We start from the raw sequence: 24870 nt of genomic DNA, 5'->3' as shown, positions 1-24870 counted from the left end.
ATTATCAAGCTTATGTCAGGACATTGCAGTGCATCTATACATGATTGAGTTTATATGTAATGTTATGCGTTTCGCAATTCATGCGTAGGGTAATTGTTATGTAGGCATTTGTAAATGAGCGTGTAGCTGTAGCTAACTGTCGGAAGTTACAGTATTGGCCTGCGCATTAGGAAGCATGCAGCCTTTCAAAGATGGAGAGGAAATTGCTGGTGGCATATTATGGCCAGGGCCATTTTAAACTATGAATTCACACGARGAATTGGCAACATCTGTCTTTCTGTTAGTTACTGTAACGGACATCTGCTAATGACACGTTGGATAAATCATCATCCGTTGTTGAAGTGCCGTGGGTAAACCGACCTGCATTGCTCTTTTTCGCTAGTGCRATAGTGCTGTTGTCTCCATAATTTAGGCTACCTGTCCCATCTGGAATGCTTATTGTTGTGTGTGATATTTATATGACAACACAGGGCAAGGCCCATTATATTCATAGCCATAAGAACAATAGTTGCCATAAAAACCAGATCTAACAAGATCTAGAATTGTGTTCTCAAAAAATGAAACCAATCTGATTGAAGACATTTGTAATACGTGTGTCAACTATTTACATACAACACAACAATATGACATGTTAGGCCTACTAGAGTGTTTGTATGCATGCACGGAGGCCTAGATATATCACAATACATCCGCTAGGTTATCCAATACTGGGCACAACATCCTTTTTCAAATCATTGTGTAATAGGCCTAAGGCCTCGATATCTGGAGAGCAGTTTGTTTTGGGATCACAACCATTGGGATGTTGTGGTCATTGTTGTGGCTGGCGGATAGTTTAGGGATTAGATGTTAATACAGGCCCAGTCTAGACCGGCCGACCCTCAGAGCAAAGGTCTGCTTTCTCATCAATCCTGGTCAGAGAGATCTTAATAGTTCATATGGATCTAATAGTTCATATGGAAATAGTATGTTGAGTACAGTGAATACCAACAATAATAATGTAAAAGGAGAGGGGGGCAGAGTGGTAATCCAATGACAAGTGCTGTCCAGCCCAAATAATCAGACAGGAAGGATAATGTTCACTGCCATGCAGAGTGATTAATCCCCAGGTCCTCTGGCACAGCCAGCATTGGAGTCAGAGGCTTGTATTCCAAATGGCACCATATTCCTTATATAATGCACTACTTTTGACCAYGGCCCATAGGGAATAGGGTGTCATTTGGGGCACACGAGAGTGGCCCAACTGCACCYTCTGCAAAGATTGCATAACCTGGATTCTCTTTAGAAATGTGTCCCAAAATGTCATATTTATCTGGAAATGACATGGGCATAACACGACAGGGGCAATTTGGAGCGAACTGAAATRCAACTTGTTTAGGCTTGGCATTAGGAAATGTATTATATTCCAGCAGCATGCAATCTGAAAAATATATGCATTGGCAAATGCAGTGATCCTTGCAAAACAAGCTGCAATTTTATATGTTGTATGCAATGAAATGTACTGTATGTGAATAGAATGGTTATATCAATATGATGTATAGTATACTATGTGGCATGTATACTTTTGTATTACTTGTCATTGTTTATGTCAGAATGGAAATAAAGTCGTTTGAGTTGTTGGGAGCAGAAGATGAAATTGGACACGTGCCAATGACTTGCGAACAGACGGACATACATTTGCAGCTCCTACCTAAAGGGTAGTCTTTGGTGTAAGAGTAGCATTTGAAGAGTTTGTTTCCGAAACGCTATATCCAGCAATTTTTCATAGTTGTAGTTTTTCATCAGAGATGATTGCTCATGGCTATATGTACAGTATGTGTGTGTGTAACATATTATTGTTCTAAGATTTTTTTTCTGAATAGATTTTAGATGTGTATTAAAATGGGGATTGTTGCAAAATGCCCTATACCCATTGTTTAGCTTGAATGGAGTGTGCCTATCCTGTATGTTTAATTAACATCCTGCATAAATTCAACCCATCATAAATCTAGCCTCATGCTGTAGTGTTTGGTTAGAGGTAGGCCTTGTCCCAAATGGCACCCCTATTCCCTATATAGTGCACTACTTTTGACCAGAACCAGATCTCATATTACTGTATTGATGATAAATATATATATATAATATATATATAATATATATATATATATATATACACTACCGTTCAAAAGTTTGGGTCAGAAATATCCTTGTTTTTGAAAGAAAAGCACATTTTTTTGCCATTAACATAACATCAAATTGATCAGAAATACAATGTAGACATTGTTAATTGTAAATGACTATTGTAACTGGAAACGTCAGATTCTTTATGGAATATCTACATAGGCGTACAGAGGCCCATTATCAGCAACCATCACTCCTGTCTCCAATGGCACGTTGTGTTAGCTAATCCAAGTTTAGCATTTTAAAAGGCTAATTGATCATTAGAAAACACTTTTGCAATTATGTTAGCACAGCTGAAAACGGTTGTCCTGATTAAAGAAGCAATAAAACTGGCCTTCTTGAGACTAGTTGAGTATCTGGACATAAGCATTTGTGGGTTCGATTACAGGCTCAAAAGGGCCAGAAACAAAGTACTTTCTCCCGAAACTTGTCAGTCTATTCTTGTTCTGAGAAATGAAGGCTATTCCATGCGAGAAATTGCCAAGAAACTGAAGATCGTGTACAATGCTGTGTACTACTTCCTTCACAGAACAGCGCAAACTGGCTCTAACCAGAATAGAAAGAGGAGTGGGAGCCCTGGTGCACAACGTTAGATTGTCTAGTTAGAGAAACAGACGCCTCACAAGTCCTCAACTGGCAGCTTCATTAAATAATACCTGCAAAACACCAGTCTCAACGTCAACAGTGAAGAGGCAACTCCGGGCCTTCCAAAGGTCTGCATCAGTGGCTTGTAGGCTATTTGTGGAAGCCAGGAGATGAGACCGACCGTTATTATCTTGACAATCACCGGCTGATAAAATTTCGTGACCGCCACAGCCCTAGTCTCTCCAGAGATGTTCAATCGGGTTCAAGTCTGGGCTCTGGCTGGGCCACTCATGGACATTCAGAGATTTTTCCCAAAGCCACTCCTGTGTGTCTTGGCTGTGTGCTTAGGGTCGTTGTCCTGTTGGAAGGTGAACCTTTGCCCCCAGTTTGAGGTCCTGAGGCTCTGGAGCAGGTTTTCATCAAGGATCTCTCTGTACTTTGCTCCGTTCATCTTTCCCTCGATCCTGACTAGTCTTCCAGTCCCTACCGCTGAAGTACATCCCCACAGTATGATGCTGCCACCACCATGCTTCACCGTAGGGATGGTGCCAGGTTTCCTCCAGACGTGACGCTTGGCATTCAGGCCAAAGAGTTCAATCGTGCTTTCATCAGACCAGAGAATCTTGTTTCTTCATGGTCTGAGAGTCCTTTTAGGTGCCTTTTGGCAAACTCCAAGCAGGATTTCATGTGCCTTTACTGAGGAGTGGCTTGCGTCTGGCCACTCCCATAAAGGCCTGGTTGGTGGAGTGCTGCAGAGATGGTTGTCCTTCTGGAAGGTTATATATACAGTTGAAGTCGGAAGTTTACACACACTTAGGTTGGAGTCATTAAAAGTCGTTTTTCAACCACTCCACAAATTCTTGTTAACAAACTATAGTTTTGGCAAGTCGGTTAGACATCTAACTTTGTGCATGACACAAGTAATTTTTCCAATAATTGTTTACAGACAGATTATTTCACTTATAATTCACTGTATCACAATTCCAGTGGGTCAGAAGTTTACATACACTAAGTTGACTGTGCCTTTAAACAGCTTGGAAAATTCCAGAAAATGATGTCATGGCTTTAAAAGCTTCTGATAGGCTAATTGACATAATTTGAGTCCATTGGAGGTGTACCTGTGGATGCATTTAAAGGCTTACCTTCTAACGCAGAGCCTCTTTTGCATGTCATCATGGCAAAATCAAAAGAAATCAGCCAAGAAATCAGCCAAGAAAAAATATAGCAGACCTCCACAAGTCTGGTTCACCCWTGGGAGCAATTTCCAAACGCTTGAAGGTACCACGTTCATCTGTACAAACAATAGTACATAAGTATAAACACCATGGGACCATGCAGCTGTCATACCGCTCAGGAAGGAGATGAGTTCTGTCTCCTAGAGATGAACATACTTTGGTGCGAAAATTGCAAATCCATCCCAGAATAACAGCAAAGGACGTTGTGAAYATACTGGAGGAAACGGGTACAAAAGTATCTATATCGACAATAAAATGAGTCCTATATTGAAATAGCCTGAAGTGCGCTCAGCAAGGAAGAAGCCACTGCTCCAAAACCACCATAAAAAAGCCAGACTACGGTTTGCAACTGCACATGGGGACAAAGATTGTACTTTTTGGAGAACTGTCCTCTGGTKMGATGAAACAAAAATAGAACTGTTTGGCCATAATGACCGTCGTTATGTTTGGAGGAAAAAAGGGGAGGCTTGCAAGCCGAAGAACACCATCCCAACCGTGAAGCACAGGGGTGGCAGCATCATGTTGTGGGGGTGCTTTGTTGCAGGAGGGACTGGTGCACTTCACAAAATAGATGGCATCATGTGAAAGGAATATTATGTGGATATATTGAAGCAACATCTCAAGACATCAGTCAGGAAGTTAAAGCTTGGTCGCAAATGGGTTTTCCAAATGGACAATGACCCCAAGCATACTTCCAAAGTTGTGGCAAAATGGCTTAACAACAAAGTCAAGATATTGGCGTGGCCGCCATCAAAAAGCCCTGACCTCAATCCTATAGAAATTTTGTGGGCAGAACTGAAAAAGTGTGTGCGAGAAAGGAGGCCTACAAACCTGACTCAGTTACACCAGCTCTGTCAGGAGGAATGGGCCAAAATTCACCCAACTTATTGTGGGAAGCTTGTGGAAGGCTACCCGAAACGTTTGACCCAAGTTAAACAATTTAAAGGCAATGCTACCAAATACTAATTGAGTGTATGTAAACTGGGAATGTGATAAAATAAATCATTCTCTCTACTATTATTCTGACATTTCACATTCTTAAAATAAAGTGGTGATCCTTAACTGTCCTAAAACAGGGGATTTTTACTAGGATTAAATGTCAGGAATTGTGAAAAACTGAGTTTAAATGTATTTGGCTAAGGTGTATGTAAATTTCCGACTTCAACTGTATATTTATATATATATATATATATATATATCAATGTCACTAATGTATAATTTGTTCAGTTCTTTAATACAAATGTAATTATTTGTCACGTTTGACTGTGTAAAACCTTGCAGTACTCCTTTTTTCTATGAGAGTGATGCGGATATATCTTGTTTAGGAAAAAACGTGATTATTTGTCTTTGAAATGATAGATTTCAAGTGATAGATTTCAAACAAATATGTCTGTGATTTAACAATGCATGGTTAGACGTGGGGAAAGAAACGTAAGTTCCAAAAAAAAAGCGGATTTACTAACATTTCTGAAAATGTATATATAGCGTTTTGGAAACTCTTCATTTATGAATTACTATCACAAACAAGGTGGTATCAAACAGCAGTGGTGCTTAGGAATATACCATACAAACATGACATGAGTACTTAAACACAGCGTAATACACGGCCTACATTTTCTATCAAAATGCGGAAATTGGTCAAATGGTTTTCGAACACCAGAAATCTTTATTCATGACTGTGGCGGGCGGCTACAAAGCATCATCTGCAGAATCCGGTAGCAACACAGATTTGATGTCTCAGTGGAGAGTTAAGTGGGTCATGATGCCAGTGTGCTTAATGATGTTGTGTTCAACCCTCACCATGCATCAGAGCTGGAAAACAGGCCACTCCTGCTGCGGGAACCTCACTGCCTTCTCCCCTTTCTCATTGTTCATCAGCCTTACTTGCCTTATGTCTTGAAGTTCTGCTTCAGGCTTAAATCCAGGGGGAAGATGTGTAAATGCCAGAGTGTGCTACAAGGACATACAAGCAGTAAGATAATAGGTCTAACTACTTGCACTCTAACTGGCCCTGAGATTTGATTAATGAAATAAGAGGACATTTCACTAGAAAAATGGTGAAGAGTGTAGAGACGGACCTCTCCAAATAATTTGGCATGGTAAAAGAGTTGGACTTAAATTGAGGAACTACAKTTGGGCATGCTATACCTTGCATCCATTTTTGAATGGATGCAAGACTATCTCAGGSGTCAGGCACAGTCTCCAGAAGCATGGGGCTGTGCACCTATGGCGTTGTTAAGTGTTCTTACTAGTAATAGTAAACAAATACCATCAAACATMTTGAATAACCCTGTGATCTACTGTACAGTCCAAATATGGCTGGAACCCTCACTTGTAGGAAAGGTATATCCTCATCACGGACACCAATAGAAGCAATAGAYCATTCCCTCCAGGATTTAACAACAGTACCTTCGACCTATGGCTCAGCAGAGGAATCAGTTACTGGGGACGTATACTCAAACAATGTTCTGATGTGTTTTACACAAATCCAAATCCAATCCCGCAAATGCACTTTTATGGTTTCTTGCAAGTTCTACATTTTATTTCGGAGTGACATTACGTTATGTCTAGATGGGTCGTTGACGGGTCCAGTTGATCAATGCTTCCTCCAATTCACAGACTCAAAGTGTTTTATCTCTTACTTTTAWGAGTCAATTCATACTTGGGATAAATGCAATATAGATAATGTATTAAGAATCTGGGAGAGGGACCTTGAGATGGGCAGCATGGATCTCATCATGCAACACCACATTKTCTTGTTACAGGATCAGAGAAGTCCTGTACAAACTCCTACACAGACAGCATCCCCAATGTGTTTAAAATACAGAACAGGAATTGGCACATACATACACATACAAATGTAATARTTCCAGGTCAACTGTAATATTGATTCCATTGTAAAGCACAATTTCTCCCCTTTCCAACAAAATCAATAACMAGACCTCCAGGCTGCCRGTCTCTGCATGATTGAAGAAGGCATTGGCGAAGGGGGAAGCGAAGGCTACTGAGTGATAGTGAAAGGGGAYGATATGTTGTGTGGGGAAAKAGCCTTTTTCACCCAATTTGTTCAACMTATCACCTCTAAAATGTCAATAAAACACRATAAAGAGTCTATATAATGTCTCATTACATACCTACTTGAAGGGTTGTGTCGAATTTGAATCGGGGGTTTTAGAGCGGCGCTAAAGTTATCTTCTGAAGTGAACTGCGGCTGTCACGGCTTTTGAGAGTCATGATGGCTCGCAGTGATGACGCGAAACATGTACTGTTGATTGAATTAACTATTGATGAGCTCACAAGTAATTAACTTTACACTCACCATTGATAGTGTCTTGATAAATAAATAAATAMCGTTGAATATATGAGTTACACAAAGTAGGGAACTTTATTTTGAGAGGGTGATGGATGTGATTCTGTTCAAAGAGAGAGATGAAGGAAGATAATGTTACTTTATATAATGTTWATGAACAAAGCATGGGATGATTAGGGTTCATATTATAACTTCCAATAGCACGAGATAAGTACTTTTATAAACTACTTAACGTTAGTAAATTACTGTATAAAGCAACAATATTCATGTAAAAAATGTATATAACAACTAACAACAGTTGTAACAACAACTCACCTCTGTCCTCTCACTCCATCACATACACTGAGTGTACATGAACACCTGCTCTTTCCACGAAATGTGCAATAACGTTATGTTGGATCACATGAAAATGATATTCACATTTGTTAGTCCATTTCCTTGGCGCTATCTTTATGAATGATGTTGCATGGACACACACAAAAAAAAAKGATTTTAACTGTATTATGACAGGAAATGTCTGGAAAGGGAAATACCCAACAACAGCCCACGTAACAGCAGCGTTACACCCCSGAATAGCTACAGGCTGCTTATGAGGAAGTGATGGCTGGGAGTAGCCTGAGGGAGGTGGCTCATGCCTCCTGTCAGTACCTGTTTACAGGGAAGCCAATGGTCCAAAAACAGTCCATATAATTCATAACTATTGCAGTTTGGTGACATGCTGTCTTTTAGGGAGATTGGTTTGTTATCTTTACCTGTGCACAAGCAAGAGCTGTGCTATTAGCACCCTACTCATGAAAAATGTGTTTAATWTTGGCAATAATAATATTAATACTAATGCTCATTTAAACGAAAAATCATGAATAATGAAGGTTTCTTACACGTGTATATGCTTAAGCATGTTTTTAATCMGCAAGATAAACGCTACCCCTGGTGGGAAGATGCTGTACGGCACACAATGGGTTGCATAATGCGTGCCGTACGTTACGTCATGACACGTCACGATGTAACGTGAAGCCAGAGGGMTCCGTTTTWTCATCTTTGCTCGAAAACTATTGGTCCATTACTATGTCAACGCTTGAATAGAAACGTGGTTTACACCCCGGATTTTGATGCCAATACAGCCTCTACAGTCCCATTKGTTTTCATTACAGCCTTGTTTGAATGCCTCGGTTGTGCAAAATGTGTCCGGAACACTGCTAGGTTTTAGTAGGATGAAAGGAAATGAAAACATTTATACTAWGTGTGGCAGCTGATGCTGGAGCATTTGCCTAGAGATTTAGTTGACCTGTTAGAGAGGGGCAGAGAGGATGTAGCTTGGTGCACGAAATGGCAACCTTAACTCGGTGTAAAGGGAGTAAGGGCATGCRGATATGTAAGCTTATTGGTGAAATGTGAGGTGTGTATCTGAGCAGAACGTTTTGGAAACTGTATTTTTTTCTCTTTTTTTTGCCCTTCCTTTTTTAATGTTTTGTTATGTTACTGTTACACTATATTGTTTCTGATTGTTACACCATTGTAACCCATGGTAACACCCTTGGTGTTGGTAACACGCCGGCAGAGATGGTCGCCTCACTTCAGGTCCTTAGGAAACTATGCAGTTATATATAGTGGCCCTTATACGTAGTTACTACACTGTAATAACTGTAACTGTTTTTGTAACCGAACCAGTCAGAGACTTAACTACCTTATTAATAATACATRGTAATAATACAAAACAATTCATCAGCATGCAGGATGCAGGATGCTTTGATCAGTTGCACAATTTCTCTTGTTCACTTTCGCTTGTAAATGTCCACACTCACCGAAAATGACATTCTGTAGCTACTAGCTATACTTGTATAACTTTAGGAGCTGGATTTGCCTGTCTTTGCAATTAGTTTGTTACTTTTCATTTGTTAGCATTTAGCTAAAYGTGTCCATATGATTTTGCTATTAGTTTGTGCTACTTTTGTTAGCATTCTGTTAATAGATGCCCAATTGGCTTTTCTTGCGTTTTAGCATCCCCTTGTGTGCTATGCCGGTAATACTGTAAATCCCGGGATGGGAGAAGGACGGTATGACAATATGAAAATCTGGATACCGCCCAAGCCTAATGCTCACACATCCTCTGTGTCACATGTCAGGAAGGGAACTGATGCCAATAGTCTATCAAATAATTTGTCACATGCTTCGTAAACCCAGCATGTGGGACACACATACTGGGTGTGTCCCAATAATATAATTGTTTTCCGTGAGCTGGGATTATGTCCCATCACCAAATATGGAATAGGACAATAATCTGATTTATGAGTCTACATATTCGTTTAACCCCCGCCWCCTGGTTCTGACCGATTGTAGTCTACCGCAGCATTCCTCCAGCATGGTTAGTTACTGGGTTAATACAGCATTAGCGCTCATGTGTAGTGTAGTGTAAAACGATTGGAGCTGGTCAAGAGCTTCAAGCTCTTCAGTGTCCAAATCACGAATMACTTCAAATGGTCCTCTCACACGCTAACAGTTGTAAAGAAGGCACGACAGCACGTCTTCCCCCTCAGGAGGTTGAAKAMTTTTGGCATAGGCCCTCAAATCCWCCAAAAGTTATACAGCCACACCACTGAGGGACCTTACATTGCCTTCGGAAAGTATTCATAACCCTTGACTTTTTCTGAATGACTACCTCATCTCTGTACCCCACACATACAATTACAGTGCCTTCAGAAAGTATTCATACCCCTTGACTTATTCCACATTTTGTTGTGTTACAGCCTGAACTCAAAATGTTTATACATTTTTTGTATCTCACCCATCTACACAAAAGACCCCATGATGACAAAGTGAAAACATGTTTTTATAAATGTTTGCAAATGTAGTGAATATAAAATACAGAAATATCTCATTTACATAAGTATTCACACCCTGAGTCAATACTTTGTAGGAGCATCTTTGGCAGCGATTACAGCTGTGAGMCTTTCTGGGTAAGTCTCTAAGAGTTTTCCACTCTTGAATTGTGCAATATTTGACCATTATTCTTTTCAAAATTCTTCAAGCTTTGTCAAATTGGTTGTTGATTTTTGCTAGACAACCATTTTCAGTTCTTGCCATAGATTTTCAAGTAGATTTAAGTCAAAATTGTAACTCGTCCACTTGAGTTGTAAAATTGTAACTCGTCCAAGCAACTCCAGTGTAGATTTGGCCTTGTGTTTTTGATTATTATCCTGCTAAACGGTGAAGTAATCTCCAAGTGTCTGGTGGAAAGCAGACTGAGCCAGGTATTACTCTCGGATTTTGCCTGTGCTTAGTTCCATTCCATTTCTTTTTTATCCTGAAAAACTCCCCAGTCCTTAATGATTACAAGCATACCTATAACATGATGCAGCCACCACTATGCGGAAACCTCRCTGGTCTTTGTGTGTCACGACTTCCGCCAAAGTTGGTCCCTCTCCTTGTTCGGGCGGCGTTCGACGTCACCGACCTTCTAGCCATCGCCGATCCACTTTTCATTTTCCATTGGTTTTGTCTTGTCTTCCATCACACCTGGTTCCAATTCCATCAATAACATGTTGTGTATTTAACCCTCTGTTCCCCCTCATGTCCTTGTCGGTAATTGTTTCTTGTAGTGCTTATGCACGGTATGCTGGTATTACCGGGTTTTGTTTGACCCATTTCATGTATTGTTCTGTTGACGGTGGTTTATGTTTATTAAACGACACCGMTGTAAATCAGTTTTCACTCTCCTGCGCCTGACTTCTCTGCCGCCTGTACGCACCGCATTACATTGCGGTTGAATCTGTGTTTGAAATTCACTGCTCGACTGAATGACCTTGCAGATAATTGTATGTGTGAGGTACAGAGTAAGTAATTCACAAATGTATTATTTGTTAAGCAATTTTTTTCTCCTGAATATATTTAGGCTTCCATAAAAGGGGTTGAATAGTTAGACTCAATACATTTCAGTGCTTCATTTTTAATTAATTTGTAAACATTTCTAAAAACATCATTCCACTTTGACATGATTGGGTATTGTGTGTAGGCCAGTGACACAAAATCTAAATTTAATCACAACAAAATTAGGAAAAATATTGTTGATGCTGAATGTTATCATAMGTTCAACCAAAACCTAATATTAGATAAAGAAAACCTGAGTGAACAAATAACACGACAATTGATAACATTCAGTTAAAAAATATATGCYAAAGTAGAGAAAATCAGAAAGAGGGCTCTTCTATGCTCTACTGAACAAAAAGCCGTTTGGGAGCCAAGTGAATGGCTCTTTTAGGTGAACGGAGCCAAAAGACCCGCCTCATTGAAAAAAATCGTCACTAGTCATCATCACTAGTGCCRGTGAGGCAGCGCTGGCGCTGAATGTGCGCGCGTATACTTTTTTGTAATGAAACTTACCTGTGTGGCAGTTCGGGTGCCAGAATCACCCTGTGGCTTTAGTAAGAGCTGCCATTGAATCCGTTGAAAATACATGGTCACTAACCACAGTTTTTATGCGAAAAGTCATAAGAAAAAATCACGACAGCTGTGAGGGAAACAGGAAGTTTCGGGGGTAATTGTATAAATGCCGACAGATAATTGGRTCGTTRGACATGGTGGGATCCATGAGCAACATGTGTAGAACAATCAGAAGAATGAATGCCCCATTAAAAACAATTAGAATGTATTTATTTCCACCCTAAGGTCATGCACTACTCATGAATCATATTTAGCACATTTATTCTAAAATCATAAAATACCGTCAAATACTGTCATACCGTCAAAGATTTGAAAAATATTGTGATTTTATATTTTGTCAGTATCGTCCAGCCCTACATTATTGAGCTATTGATTGTTACCTAAAATCCTAGGAATGATTTTCAACTCAGTAATTACACTAAATGTTAATAATGCACTTTAAATCTGGAGTTTGCATCAGAGTGTAAAGGAGGACATTGAAGCCAGACAGCCCTTCACTGAAAAAGTATCTGTATGTGTTCACCCAGCCACAATACTAGTGGACCTTGTTGTAGTGTCTGTCAGCATTCATTTCAATACCATTACATTGACTTCCCTTACATCAGTTTTGCGTTTCATACGTACCTAATTCTCTGTGATTATTTTCAACTGATTTTACTATACTCTCTGTGAGTAGTAGGCCTACTCATGTACGCTTTCCTGCCCTTGCCCAGAAGTGCTTTGAACATAACTAGTGCCTTGAATCTGTCTCGCATGCATCCATGCTTGTAATTGCTGATTAGCCCACAATGAACAATGTTTAATACGTTGTATTTAGAAGTTAGGATTCCATAATGTTTTCAGACAACAACTAGGATGACTTTCTGTCACGTTATTAGGTTGCGTTACGCCTTTTGACATTCTGATGTGGCATGAAACCACATTTATCCTAGCCATGTCATTCCTTTTTCTTTTAGGATCAAAAGTTCCAGAACAGAGCCATACCGGACCCATTTGCTGTTAGAAAGGTCATAAAGAGTCCAGAGAATAGCCTATATGGCTTTGATTTTGAATGGTGGATGAGACATTGTCTCTTGCTGTCTGCATATTCACACTCTGCAAATAATATCAACAGTAATTCAACAAAACAGCCATGGTCCTTTGGACAGAAGCCATGAGCAACACTCACCAGCGATTGAAAAGCCTAGCACTAGTGGACTGTGCACGAGCAAGAAACGTGACATTATAATCTTCATCTGAAATCTTAGTGTAATATTTGAGGCCTCTGTCTCTGATTATAAGGAAATTATGCAAGGGGGTTATGGCACTGTGTGTGTACAATCGCTGAGACTATAGCGCATGGGTTATACAGTCTTCGTAAGAGACTTCTGSTATGTGCTCCAGTGGTCCGGTGGTAACACTCCTGGCTCAACGCACAAACGTGACTCGCCTTGGAGACCGGGAGTTCAATCTCTGTGTGTTCTTTTCTCAATGTGACTTCCCTTTACCTCTCTCCCACGGTGTCTAATCTGTCTGTCAATAAATATAGCATTCAAAAATATGAAGAGAGTGTTTCTCCACTCTCCTTAAAAAAAGAGAGAGTCTGAAGAGAACCTCCCCCAACTTTTTTTTCTCTCCTCTTCAAGACCAGTATGTAGGGAATCTAGTTTCAGGTGTTTCWTTTACGTTAGGTTATATCTCCTTATGCAAGCACACAGCACCATGCTGTGCCCTACTTTATACAGCACTACCAGTGTATATACAGCTGCCCTTCCTCTCCCCCACTCTCTACTCTAACACCCAACACCAACACCCATTTTCTTATCAAACAACATGTATAACACAGTGCCACACATCAAATTGCCACGAGTACCACGTGATTTGTACAGCTAGAAAAACAATGTCGTTTCAACAGTGACTTTTCAGAATGTTCACCTCTAAAGTCAGTTCAGATACAACAGCTGTCATGAGAKGAGGTGAGATAAAAACGTGCCAGTTTTAGAATGTTGTGTTGTATAACAGCTGACTAAAGACGGGGCAGTCAGATCAAGAAGACGAGARGTTCAGTTGAGACCGTTTCCACGGTAARGGTGACTCTTTTCAATGACGTGATGAAACTTTAAAACAAAGTTGCCACTTGTTGTAGCAAGGTGTTGTAGCAAACGAGTGTTATGAAATATATGCACCGGAAACAGGGTACACTTTGTGACTTGTCAGATAAATATCAGCAATCTACAGGGTAGGATCTTTATTTGAGCCAGTTTGCTARGGCAGGAAAATAATCCTGTAGCAGCAGGAAATGTGAATTATTATGTGGATTATAATTAATGTTTTTTTGGGGGGGGTTTGATACAATTCACATAAGGGAAAATCAACACTGCTATTTTAAAGTGGAAATTACAAACTTCAGAAGCCTTTTAAAACCTCTAATACACTACAAGTTTGCATTTTCTGCAGGAAAATTCTCAGCAACAAAAGAGTGATCAAATTAAGATCCATAGCTAAAGATTTGACATGTTGAATCTTGMGAACTCCAGCCGACGACATGAGACGTTATAAAACTAGACCGTTCGGATCAAACAAACTATGTTCTTAAATACAATTCCTTTCGACCGTCGCATCAAGGTGCGTCTCCTCTTATGTATAATACGCTGTGGATGTAGCCTACTGGTTCTTTCACATGCTGATGTTCAATTCTGTGCGCTGGTCTGCATCAGTCTAATGGGTTGTAACATTTGGCATAGAAAACCACTGGCTGACACTGTCCTTTTGTAGTCATCTGTGAGGATGGAAACCTGGTCAATGTTTACTCACTGTGCAGCTGCCTGACCTGTCTAAATCAGTGAGCCACTCCTGACCAGTGGCTACTGCCAACACTGTACTGTACATTGCCAGCACCATGCAATTAACTGCTTTACTATTATACTTGAATAATCAATGTTTGTAAACAGTTAAGTTGAGTTGAGCTCCATATCCTTCAATTACAATTGTCAAAAATGTTTTTTTATTCCTCCCCACACACAGCTCTACTGTCTACTAAGATAATGAGGAAGAGGAAGAACTGGAAACCTCGGGAGGGCCTCTGTTCATTTCTATGAAGTCTCTATGAAAGCATTGGAGGAGCTGTAGTATTTGACTCAATGGCGAAGAAGGGCCGTACCAAGGGCGAGAAGCCCGAAGCGCTCATCTCTGCCCTACAGGCAGCTAACGAAGATCTCAGGTCCAAATTGACTGACATTCAAATAGAACTGCATCAAGAGAAATGCAAGGTAGGCCATTCTGTAACACTARGTTGCATGTAAATCGTCCCTTCTCAAATACACCTGTAACAGTGGGTTCAACTGCAGATGATGTGGCACGTGGCATTCAAGTGGCATTGAATGTCTTACGTATAGTCACTACACACAACCTTTGACATACAGCACGTTTCAACATTTTATAAGGTTCTACATAGATGTACAGGGATGTTTTGAGTTATACATTGACCTGGTCTGGATGAGGTTTACCCCCTTCACAGTTGGCACACAGTAGATGTAGGCTGTTGCTGTTGTTGTACATTCACCTGCTCTGCGTAAGAGCAGGTGAGATCTACCGTAGTAGATCTCGATCTACAATGGTAGATCTCGATCTCCGCTTGGTCTTGCGTGCCCTATCTGCCATTATCTGTTTTTTCTAATTATATTTGACACCGTAATACATCTTTTTATCTACATAATAGGTGCTAGATGAAGCGAATGGCCTCAGGCTGTCTGTAGTATCTCTCTAACATTCCTGCTTTTATGGTGTAACTCAGTTCTCTTTGTCTCCTCTCCCTCTCTTCCCGGGGCCTAGGTGAGTAAGTTGGAGCGTGAGAAGGTGCAAGAGTGCAAGCGGATCCGGGAGCAGGAGCAGCACCGGCACACGGCCACGCTGACAGAGCAGCGAGCCAAATGGCACGAGGAGAAGCAAAAAGAGCTCCAGGCACTCAGGGAGAACCTGGTCCGCCAGCACGAGCAGGAGCAGGCCCGCACCGCCAAGATCAAGGACCAGGAGAACCAGCGGCTCAAGGCGGCGCTGAGCGCCATGCGGGACGGCAGCGGAGAGAAGGTGCGCACGGCGCTGACCCTAGAGGCCAAGGAGGAGGCACGGCGCTTTTTCGACGTGGAGAGGGTCAAGCTGCTGCAAGAGATCTCGGAGCTCAAGCAGAACAAAAAGCAGACGGACGAGGCACTCAGCACCATGATCCAGGCGGATAAGATGAAGGCCGGGGATCTGCGCTCCGAGCATCAGATGCACCAGGAACACATCTCCAAGATCAAGTGGGACAGCGAGAAGGACATCCGCAGACTGGTAAAAACTGTCTTGGCTGGAGGATGGGTAGAGGGTAGAGCAGAGGGTCTGATTGTGGATACGTCTTGCTGAATACCAGACGTAGCCGTAGCTGGTCTATACATCTCATTGCTCCATACAGATAGTTGGCCCAGGAAAATGATCTGTCAGAGAAGTTCTGAGCAGCATGTAGAGTAGTTTAGTAGAGTAGGTCTTTTGTGATGGAGTGATGTCTCCATGGTTTACGTCATACCAATTATGCAAGTCTGCAGAACATTGGGGGTCGTTCCACCAATTTGGTGCCAAATTGTTATATTCTATCATGAAGAGCACATGTTCAACTTCATCAAAAACAAGTTTTCCCATCTCAAGAGGTTAAATAAAAAATGGTTTATACTAAGTGCTTATTAAGTGCCAAATAAAGTTACAGGGTTGATCATTTCTTCTTAAATCAGCCATACATCCCCGTGTTACAGGGGGAATGGAAGCTTCTTGTGTGCAACAGGGAATGGCAATTGAATGCAAGCTTCACCCCCAAAAATGAAATTGTTAAAACATATCTATGGGTAACAAGGTTGACGTGTTATGCTCGACCCGCTCAGTTTTCCACCATAAAACACCATCGAATTGCCAAAAAGAGTGGAACCAGCTCATCTGCTTTTACTTTATGATTTGACTATTATATGTTTAATGTTTCTTATTTCAAAATAATTTTTAAAAGGAATAGTTTCACCATTTTAAATTGAGAGTTAAGTTCATGTAACAGGGATGGACCTTAAAATGAGGGACAGATGTACACTACCGTTCAAAAGTTTGGGGTCACTTAGAAATGCCTTTGTTTTTGAAAAGAAAAGCAACATTTTTTTGTCCATTAAAATGACATCAAATTGATCAGAAATACAGTGTAGTCATTGTTAATGTTGTAAATTACTATTGTAGCTAGAAACGGCAGATTTTTAATGGAATATCTACATAGGCGTACAGAGGCCCATTATCAGCAACCATCACTTATGTGTTCCAATGGCACGTTGTGTTAGCTAATCCAAGTTTATCATTTTAAAAGGCTAGTTGATCATTAGAAAACCATTTTGCAGGCAGAGTTGCAAAMAAAAAGCCATATCTCAGACTGGCCACAAAAAATAAATTATTAAGATGGGCAAAAGAACACAGACACTGGACAGAGGAACGAACTCTGCCTAGTAGGCCAGCATCCTGGAGTCGCCTCTTCACTGTTGACGTTGAGACTGGCATTTTGTGGGTATTATTTAATGAAGCTGCCAGTTGAGGACATGTGAGGCATCTGTTTCTCAAACTASACACTCTAATGTACTTGTCCTCTTGCTCAGTTGTTCAACCGGGCCTCCCACTCSTCTTTCTATTCTGGTTAGAGCCAGTTTGCGTTGTTCTGTGAAGGGAGTAGTACACAGCATTGTACGAGATCTTCAGTTTCTTGGCAATTTCTCGCATGGGATAGCCTTAATTTCTCAGAACAAGAATAGACTGACGAGTTTCAGAAGAAAGTCTTTGTTTCTGGCCACTTTGAGCCTGTAATCGAACCCACAAATGCTGATGCTCCAGACACTCAACTAGTCTCAAGAAGGKCAGTTTTATTGCTTCTTTAATCAGGACAACAGTTTTCAGCTGTGCTAACATAATTGCAAAAGGGTTTTCTAATGACCAATTAGCCTTTTAAAGTGATAAACTTGGATTAGCTAACACAACGTGCCATTACACAGGATTGATGGTTGCTGATAATGGGCCTCTGTACGCTGTACGTAGATATTCCATTAAAAATCAGTCGTTTCCAGCTACAATAGTCATTTACAACATTAACAATGTCTGCACTGTATTTCTGATCAATTTGATGTTATTTTAATGGACAAAACATGTCTCAATCATTGAGACAGTCAGTCTGTCCATCCATCCTTCCTGTCCATCTCTCTGTGTCTCATTAACCACTCTCGGAGTTTCCTGTTTGCTATGCCCTCCTTCAGGTGGATGAGATCAAATCCAAAGAGCGCACCATCTTCTCTCTGGAGAAGGAGCTGGAGAATGCCATTGGCTTGCTGCAGAAGATGCAGATGCAAAAGGATGCCCTGGATGACCAGCTGTTCCTGGTCAAGGAGGCAGAGTGTAACCTGGGCAGCCCCAAGAGAGAGATCCCCGGGCGGGCTGGGGACGGGGCGGAGCACTGTGGCAGCCCGGTACGACATAGAAAGGCAGAGGGGAACTTGGAAATGGTACAAAACAGATTCTAGAAATGTAATAATGAAGCCAATTCAAAAGAAAATGGAAATGAATGGGACAATTAACCGATAATGAGCGATAAAATACTGTAGGCCTATACTAGTTTACGCAGCTTATGCGGAAAAAGCTTGAGAAGAATGACATGAATAAGTGGTCAGAAATATACTTTTAAGGACAGGATTAAATTAGCCTGCAATTCGAATCACGCCGATCACCTCATCCATACAGAGCAACATGGTCTTTGCACATTGCAGGACAATGCTCAAACTGCTTTCACACAGCGTCGTTTCACACAGAACATGGCCGTTCTCTATATGAAAGTTGTATCGCTCATACAATACCACAATTTGAATACCAAAAGCCGCACTCCGTAGTAGAAGTCTTCACAGATCCAGCTGTACCCTAATACCCGAAACCCGATCCGCGGATCTAGAAGTCTAAATAATCTAGAAGTCTAAAGATCCGGTCTGGGTCGGATCTGATATGACTGTCACGGGGCTCGGGTATGTGTTATTTTCACTTGTCTGAAAGGCCGTACAGATCCGAACGCTACTGCTGCAGTAGAGAGAGAGAGAGAGAGAGACTTTTTATAATTTATGCTGCCGCTCTTGCTTTTCACAAGAGTGGAGCGTGGTGCATGTACTGTAGCTTGTTGTTGTTGTTGATGTTGGCCAATCATAAGGTAAAAWTACGGAATTAAAAGTTAAAGGAGAAAGATAGGCTACAATGACCAAGAGCCAACAGGTAGGCTGCTACTTAGTATTCTGAATGGAGTTGTTGTTATTTGTAACTGTATGATGAGAAAGTGCATGCACTGCAGCCTCAGTTAGCCTAGCTAGCTAACATTAGCTAGCTTAACTAGCTTCTCTTGGGTTGATACAGTCAAGACAGATATTACATAATCATATATCATGGTAAATAACCTATTTATGGCAACTACTAGTTTACTATAGTGTGAGTCGGCTTAGTTGGTTGCTGTCTCTCATCTCTTCCTCTCTCATCCTTCCCCTCCCCTCACTCACAGTACGGCCCTTCCCCCGCATGCTAGAGCGGGACCTCTCTRTCCCTCCTCTCCCGCTTTATCAGCTCTGGTTAATAAAGTAGCTTAAAAAAWWWTTGGYCCCGTGAAGACGTCTACTCCATAGTGCCCCACCAACAGAATTCTAAATGTAGGGCAAATGCATCCCTTAATTTCTTKATCTGCAAATATCACTTTTTATGCRACATGTGTAGTGCTCAAGGAATTACTTTGTATGAGAGCAATAAAACATGACCAAAACAGTAGTAGTAGTAGATATTTTGTCAAATGAAAACCACAACAAACGAGTATTCAGAGGCCTACCTGCTAGAATAAGACAAGCTTCTGTCTGGTACTGAACAAAGAACTGAAGGAAGGGCTCTGAAGAGCATTGTTTCTGAAGACTGCTGGTCAGTCAATAAGTCTGTGAGGTTTCAATGCAGTCTCACATTCTGGGTTAGTGGTCTGCTCGAAAATCACTACATGACAGAAAACAACTGTTTTTGGCCAATATTTCTAGAGAGATGTGACTGATGAATACAAAGAATTACCCAATAAGTGAACTCCAAAAATAAATGTCCCAGAAACTTATCAAATGATAAAACTACATTTTCCTGAAAAAAATTCCCAAACATCTTATTATTCAATGTATAATACATGTATTTGAAATAATTGATTATATTATAGAACATAATATAACTTTGTACTGTTGTCGCTGTGTCGAAAACTGCATCCAAGWGTGAATGTAGTGTGTTGCAAGATACCAGTGAGCTAACAGTGTGTTCGGTTTGAACAACCTAGGACATGCGCAGGAACCAGAGYCGCATGGCCGACCTCAACTCCACCATCCGCAAGCTGGAGGACCGCAACTCACTGCTAGTGGATGAGAGGAATGAACTGGTATGACCTGGTCACTCTGAACTCTCCATGCCTGGCAGAGAATCACATCTTAATCCCCTGTCACTGAACAATAACAATCCGTCTTAATCTGGATTCCTTAAACACGGAATGAATTTATCTTGCGGAGTTACAATTACAGTATGGAGTCCCCTGCCAAGTTGACACACTGGACCGAGCTGAACTCTTTATGCCTCCTTCTCTCTTCCCTCCCCTTCTATTCTATCATCATTGCCACCTCTCTCTCTCTCTCTCTCTCTCTCTCTCTCTCTCTCTCTCTCTCAGCTAAAGCGTGTGCGGGAGTCGGAGAAGCAGTGCAAGCCCATGCTGGAAAAGAACAAGATGCTGAACAAGAGGAACGATGACCTCAGCCAGACCCTGCAGCGCATGGAAGAGAAACTCAAAGGCCTGGCCAAAGAGAACCTGGAGATGGTGAGTGGCAAGGACATAGAATTACAGACCCTTGACTTAAATGGTGAATTCTCACTCTAGTAACTCTATTTATATGTCGAGTGTCATCATCACACAGATCTCAACACAACCAGGGCTCCAATAGTTTAGTACAYGCATAYCATGCCTCAATAGCTCAGTGTTMACGAAGACTGTCTGCAACACATTGGCTATGYTTACAGTCCTTGTCACAGTAAAGTAAATGGAACCAAAGCATTAAAGTCTGCATTAGTCTTGTAGATTTAGAAGTGCATTATATTGTGGCTTGGGCCTCGGTACCCTAACCACCACACGTATTCATTATTCATGATGAGCACATGCTGAGAGATGGAGAAGGTTCTAACTCTCGTACAACTGGTTCCACTCTGTGTGTGTGTGTGTAGAAGGAGAAGATCAGCTCCCACCCACCGCTGAAGAAATCCAACTGTAAGTCTCTGAATGATCTGGACCAGGCACATGACGACCAGGAGATTGAGTTCCTTAAGCTGCAGGTACTGGAGCAGCAGAGCATCATCGACGAGCTGACAAGAGTGAGTTGTCCTTTTCGAAATATGACCTCACCACCAACAATAGGTTTATTTTGGGGGTGGTCACTTTTTTTTTTTTRWATGTAAAAATCGTGCGAATACGTTTTGTCAAATAGGCTTRCACTTCGAAAACGATCAAAGGTGTTGATTTACTAATCTCGGTGGTACCCAGAACCAAATGTTGTCTGTACTGGCCAGATATTTACTGTATATTAGCAGTCTGTCACAAGAGACAATTGCTTTGCTATCTAAATGAAGCATTAAGAGAACTGGTGCACACGGAGTATTTTGCTCTTTGCCAGATTCAAATGAAACTTATCCATGGTTGCTAAAGTTGTATGTTTGTTTGTTGGTAGTTCTGATATACTCGGTGTCTTTCAGGATAGGGAAAAGCTCCTGCGGAAGAAGAGGCATAAACGAAGCAACAGGCAGATAAAGGTAGAGGAAGCCACGRTTGCACGTGAATGTGTTTCTCTTTATAGGAGAACCAAGTAAACAAGATCAATACCACAATACAGTCATCTGCCTCGGGAAATCTCTTCATTTCCAAACAATCCTATGATCTCTCCCTACACAGAGGCACATTGTAGTGGACACCTTCTTCGGATACGATGAGGAATCCATGGACTCGGAGACGTCCTCTGTGGCTTCGTTTCGCATGGACCGCACCCCAGCCACTCCCGATGAAGACCTGGATGAGGTGAGACCTGTTCACGTCACAGGAAATAGACACAGACCCTGGGTGGGGAGGGAACTTTATTTACGATAAGTGATCAATAACCTTTGCATAAGCACCCGTAGCAAATCAGCATCCATGCAATATTWAGTAGTTTAGCAGACGCTCTTATCCAGCGCAACTTACAGGAGCAATTAGGTTTAAGTGCCTTGCTCAAAGGCACATTGACAGATTTTTCACCTAGTCGACTCGGGGATTCAAAACAGCGACCTTTCGGTTAGTGGCCCAARGGTCTTAACCACTAGGCTACCTGCCACGTCATGCACTTTCCCTTCTGTCTTTCTGAACCAATGTGTTTCTACTCTCTCTATCTATCATTTCTCATCCTGGCTTTCCCCTCACGCTCCCCTGTTCCCAATGTCRTCTCTCTAACCCCGGGGTCCGTCCATCAACACAGGGACTGGCTAACGAGGAGTCGGAGCTGCGCTTCAGGCAGCTGACCAGAGAATACCAGGCCTTACAGAGGGCATACGCCCTGCTACAGGAACATCAAGGGGGCCTTCTAGACGCTGAGATGGAAGCTAAGGTACAGTCGACCTGCCATTCGTTTTCAGTTACATGTCACCCGCATAAGATTGTATTTTTGCATTATCTGGGGCAATAGGGATGCAGTCGTGCCAGATGTGTTTCTGTATTCAGTKAAATTGTGTATAAGACTGCATACAGACTATATACTCCACTACAACTATCACTGCCCATGTGTTCTATAACAGCAGCATCCGTCACATACGGCTGTATCAAGTGGTTGATGTTAATGGGGATATGTTGTGGGTCACAGGCTCAGGAGCAGCTCCATGCAGACGTTCTCAGGTACAAGGCCAAGATAGAAGACCTGGAGAAGGAGCTCGCCCACAAAGGACAGGTAAAGGACATTATCCCACAGACCAACACTAAGACATGGGCTGCATTCCAAATGGCACCCTTATTTCATATTATATACGGTACAATCAATCAATCAAATGTATTTATAAAGCCCATTTTACATCAGCAGATGTCACAAAGTGCTATACAGAAACCCAGCCTAAAACCCCAAACAGCAAGRCATGCAGATGTAGAAGCACGGMGGCTAGGAAAAACRCCCTAGAAAGGCAGGAACCTAGGAATWAACCTAGAGAGGAACCAGGCTCTGAGGGGTGGCCAGTCCTCTTCTGGCTGTGCCGGGTGGAGATTATAAGAGTACATGGCCATTTAAGGCCAGATTGTTCTTCAAGATGTTCAAACGCTCATAGATGACCAGCAGGGTCAAATAATAATCAGTGGTTGTAGAGGGTGCAACAGGTCAGTACCTCAGGAGTAAATGTCAGTTGGCTTTTCATAGCCGAGCATTCAGAGGTCGAGACAGAAGGTGCAGTAGAGAGAGAGAGTCGAAAACAGCAGGTCCGGGACAAGGTAGCACGTCCGGTGAACAGGTCAGGGTTCCCTAGCCACAGGCAGAACAGTTCAAACTGGAGCAGTAGCACGACCAGGTGGACTGGGGACAGCCAGTAGTCATCAGGCCAGGTAGTCCTGAGGCATGATCCTAGGGCTCAGGTCCTCTGGGAGGGGAGGGAGAGAGGGAGAGAGAGAGAATTAGAGAATTAGAGGGAGCATACTTAAACTCACACAGGACACCAGATAAGACAGGAGAATTACACCAAATATAACAGACTGACCCTAGCCCCCGGCACATAGACTATTGCAGCATAGATACTGGAGACTGAGATACGGGTGGGTCGGGGGACACTGTGGCCCCATCCAACGATACCCCCGGACAGGGCCAACCAGGCAGGATATAACCCCACCCACTTTGCCAAAGCACAGCCTGCACACCACTAGAGGGATAACAACCAATTGAAAATGGTAGGAATTGAAAATGGTAACAGGGCGAAGATATGGTACTTGTGGGTATGCGGACAGAGCATAGGCTCTTACCACCCTGAGACAAAGCTGAGTATAGCCCACAAAGTTCTCCTCCACCGCACGGAAGACAGGAAGTTCACGTCTGTGACTCAACCCACTCAAGTGACGCACCCCTCCTGTACTTCTTTTGACCAGGGTCCATAGGGCTATGTCTGGTCAAAAGTAGTACACTATGGGGTGCCATTTGGGACACATCCTATGACATAGAGGAAGGCGATACACAATGTCCCAGTCTCTGAATTACTGCACATGGATGGCTTGTACTGTACTGTATGTGACCATAGTTATTATGCAATTATTTACATACTAGGAGTARCAAATGTAACGGGGCTGTGAAAATGTAATTACAACTCCAGAGTTGGACTGTCAATAGTGATTAGTCTTGGGGACTGAGAGGAAAAGTCAATGAATGGTTTTGATTCTGTTGCCTCAAAACAGTGAAGAACAATTTTGAGTTTGGGTTGTGATCGACGCTAGGATTTCATACAGTGTGGGTCAGTTAACAAACGTAAATGCTATCCATGATGGGATAGCTATGATATCTATCTGCGGGATATGTTCGATTTTGTATAACACTTCAGTATGCTGTAACCATAGAAATAGAATGAGTAGACTGGGCATAGAACCTCTGACCATGGCAAACTCATTGGTACACTCATTCTAATTCTATGGCTGCAAGTATAGATGTACTCTCTTAATTTGACCAGTTTCTRACAGCAGCAACAGGACATTTGAATTATTCTGTGTGTTATAATTATATGGCATTTTMTTGGTTGTTGATACGATTTTCCTGAGGGCGAATCAAGTCAGAAATGTTAAAGTGGGAATTACAAGACTTTTTAAAACTCGAAAACACTACAGGTTTACATTTCCTGCGGCGCAGAAAAAAATGATATTTTCGACAACAGAATGATCAAGTTAAGTACATCTGCAAGAGAAGGCCATTTTTCCCTCATTGAAACCTGGTTCTCCTCTCGCAGGACTCCAAGTGGGTAGAGGAGAAACAGCTGTTCTTCAGGAGGAATCAGGAGCTGCTGGATAAGGTCTGTCCTGCTGTGACATCATTGATATGATAGRAATATTGC

At 41.8% G+C, this 24870-nt stretch overlaps 1 protein-coding gene across 4 annotated transcripts in view; it reads left to right on the top strand.

The window, feature by feature from the left end:
- The window catches only part of LOC111981520 (janus kinase and microtubule-interacting protein 2-like), a 36491-nt gene that overhangs the window by 257 nt on the left and 11364 nt on the right, over positions 1-24870 (top strand). For 2 of the 4 annotated variants that reach the window (XM_024012812.2, XM_024012815.2), the window contains exons 2-12: positions 14728-14972; positions 15535-16032; positions 18006-18215; positions 20078-20176; positions 20459-20605; positions 21007-21153; positions 21532-21588; positions 21728-21850; positions 22284-22412; positions 22665-22748; positions 24766-24828. In XM_024012812.2, coding sequence (XP_023868580.1) covers positions 14844-14972; positions 15535-16032; positions 18006-18215; positions 20078-20176; positions 20459-20605; positions 21007-21153; positions 21532-21588; positions 21728-21850; positions 22284-22412; positions 22665-22748; positions 24766-24828 — 1686 coding nt within the window. In that variant the 5' untranslated portion in view covers positions 14728-14843. Of the gene's footprint in view, positions 1-14727; positions 14973-15534; positions 16033-18005; positions 18252-20077; positions 20177-20458; positions 20606-21006; positions 21154-21531; positions 21589-21727; positions 21851-22283; positions 22413-22664; positions 22749-24765; positions 24829-24870 lie in introns of all 4 variants that reach the window. The other 2 variants (XM_024012811.2, XM_024012814.2) reach the window with 1 other exon arrangement.

The sequence above is a fragment of the Salvelinus sp. IW2-2015 genome, linkage group LG20, assembly GCF_002910315.2.
Source record: "Salvelinus sp. IW2-2015 linkage group LG20, ASM291031v2, whole genome shotgun sequence".
NCBI lineage: Eukaryota > Metazoa > Chordata > Actinopteri > Salmoniformes > Salmonidae > Salvelinus > Salvelinus sp. IW2-2015.
Note: the sequence above shows the minus strand (reverse complement) of the source record. Positions and strands in the feature narration are given on the sequence as shown.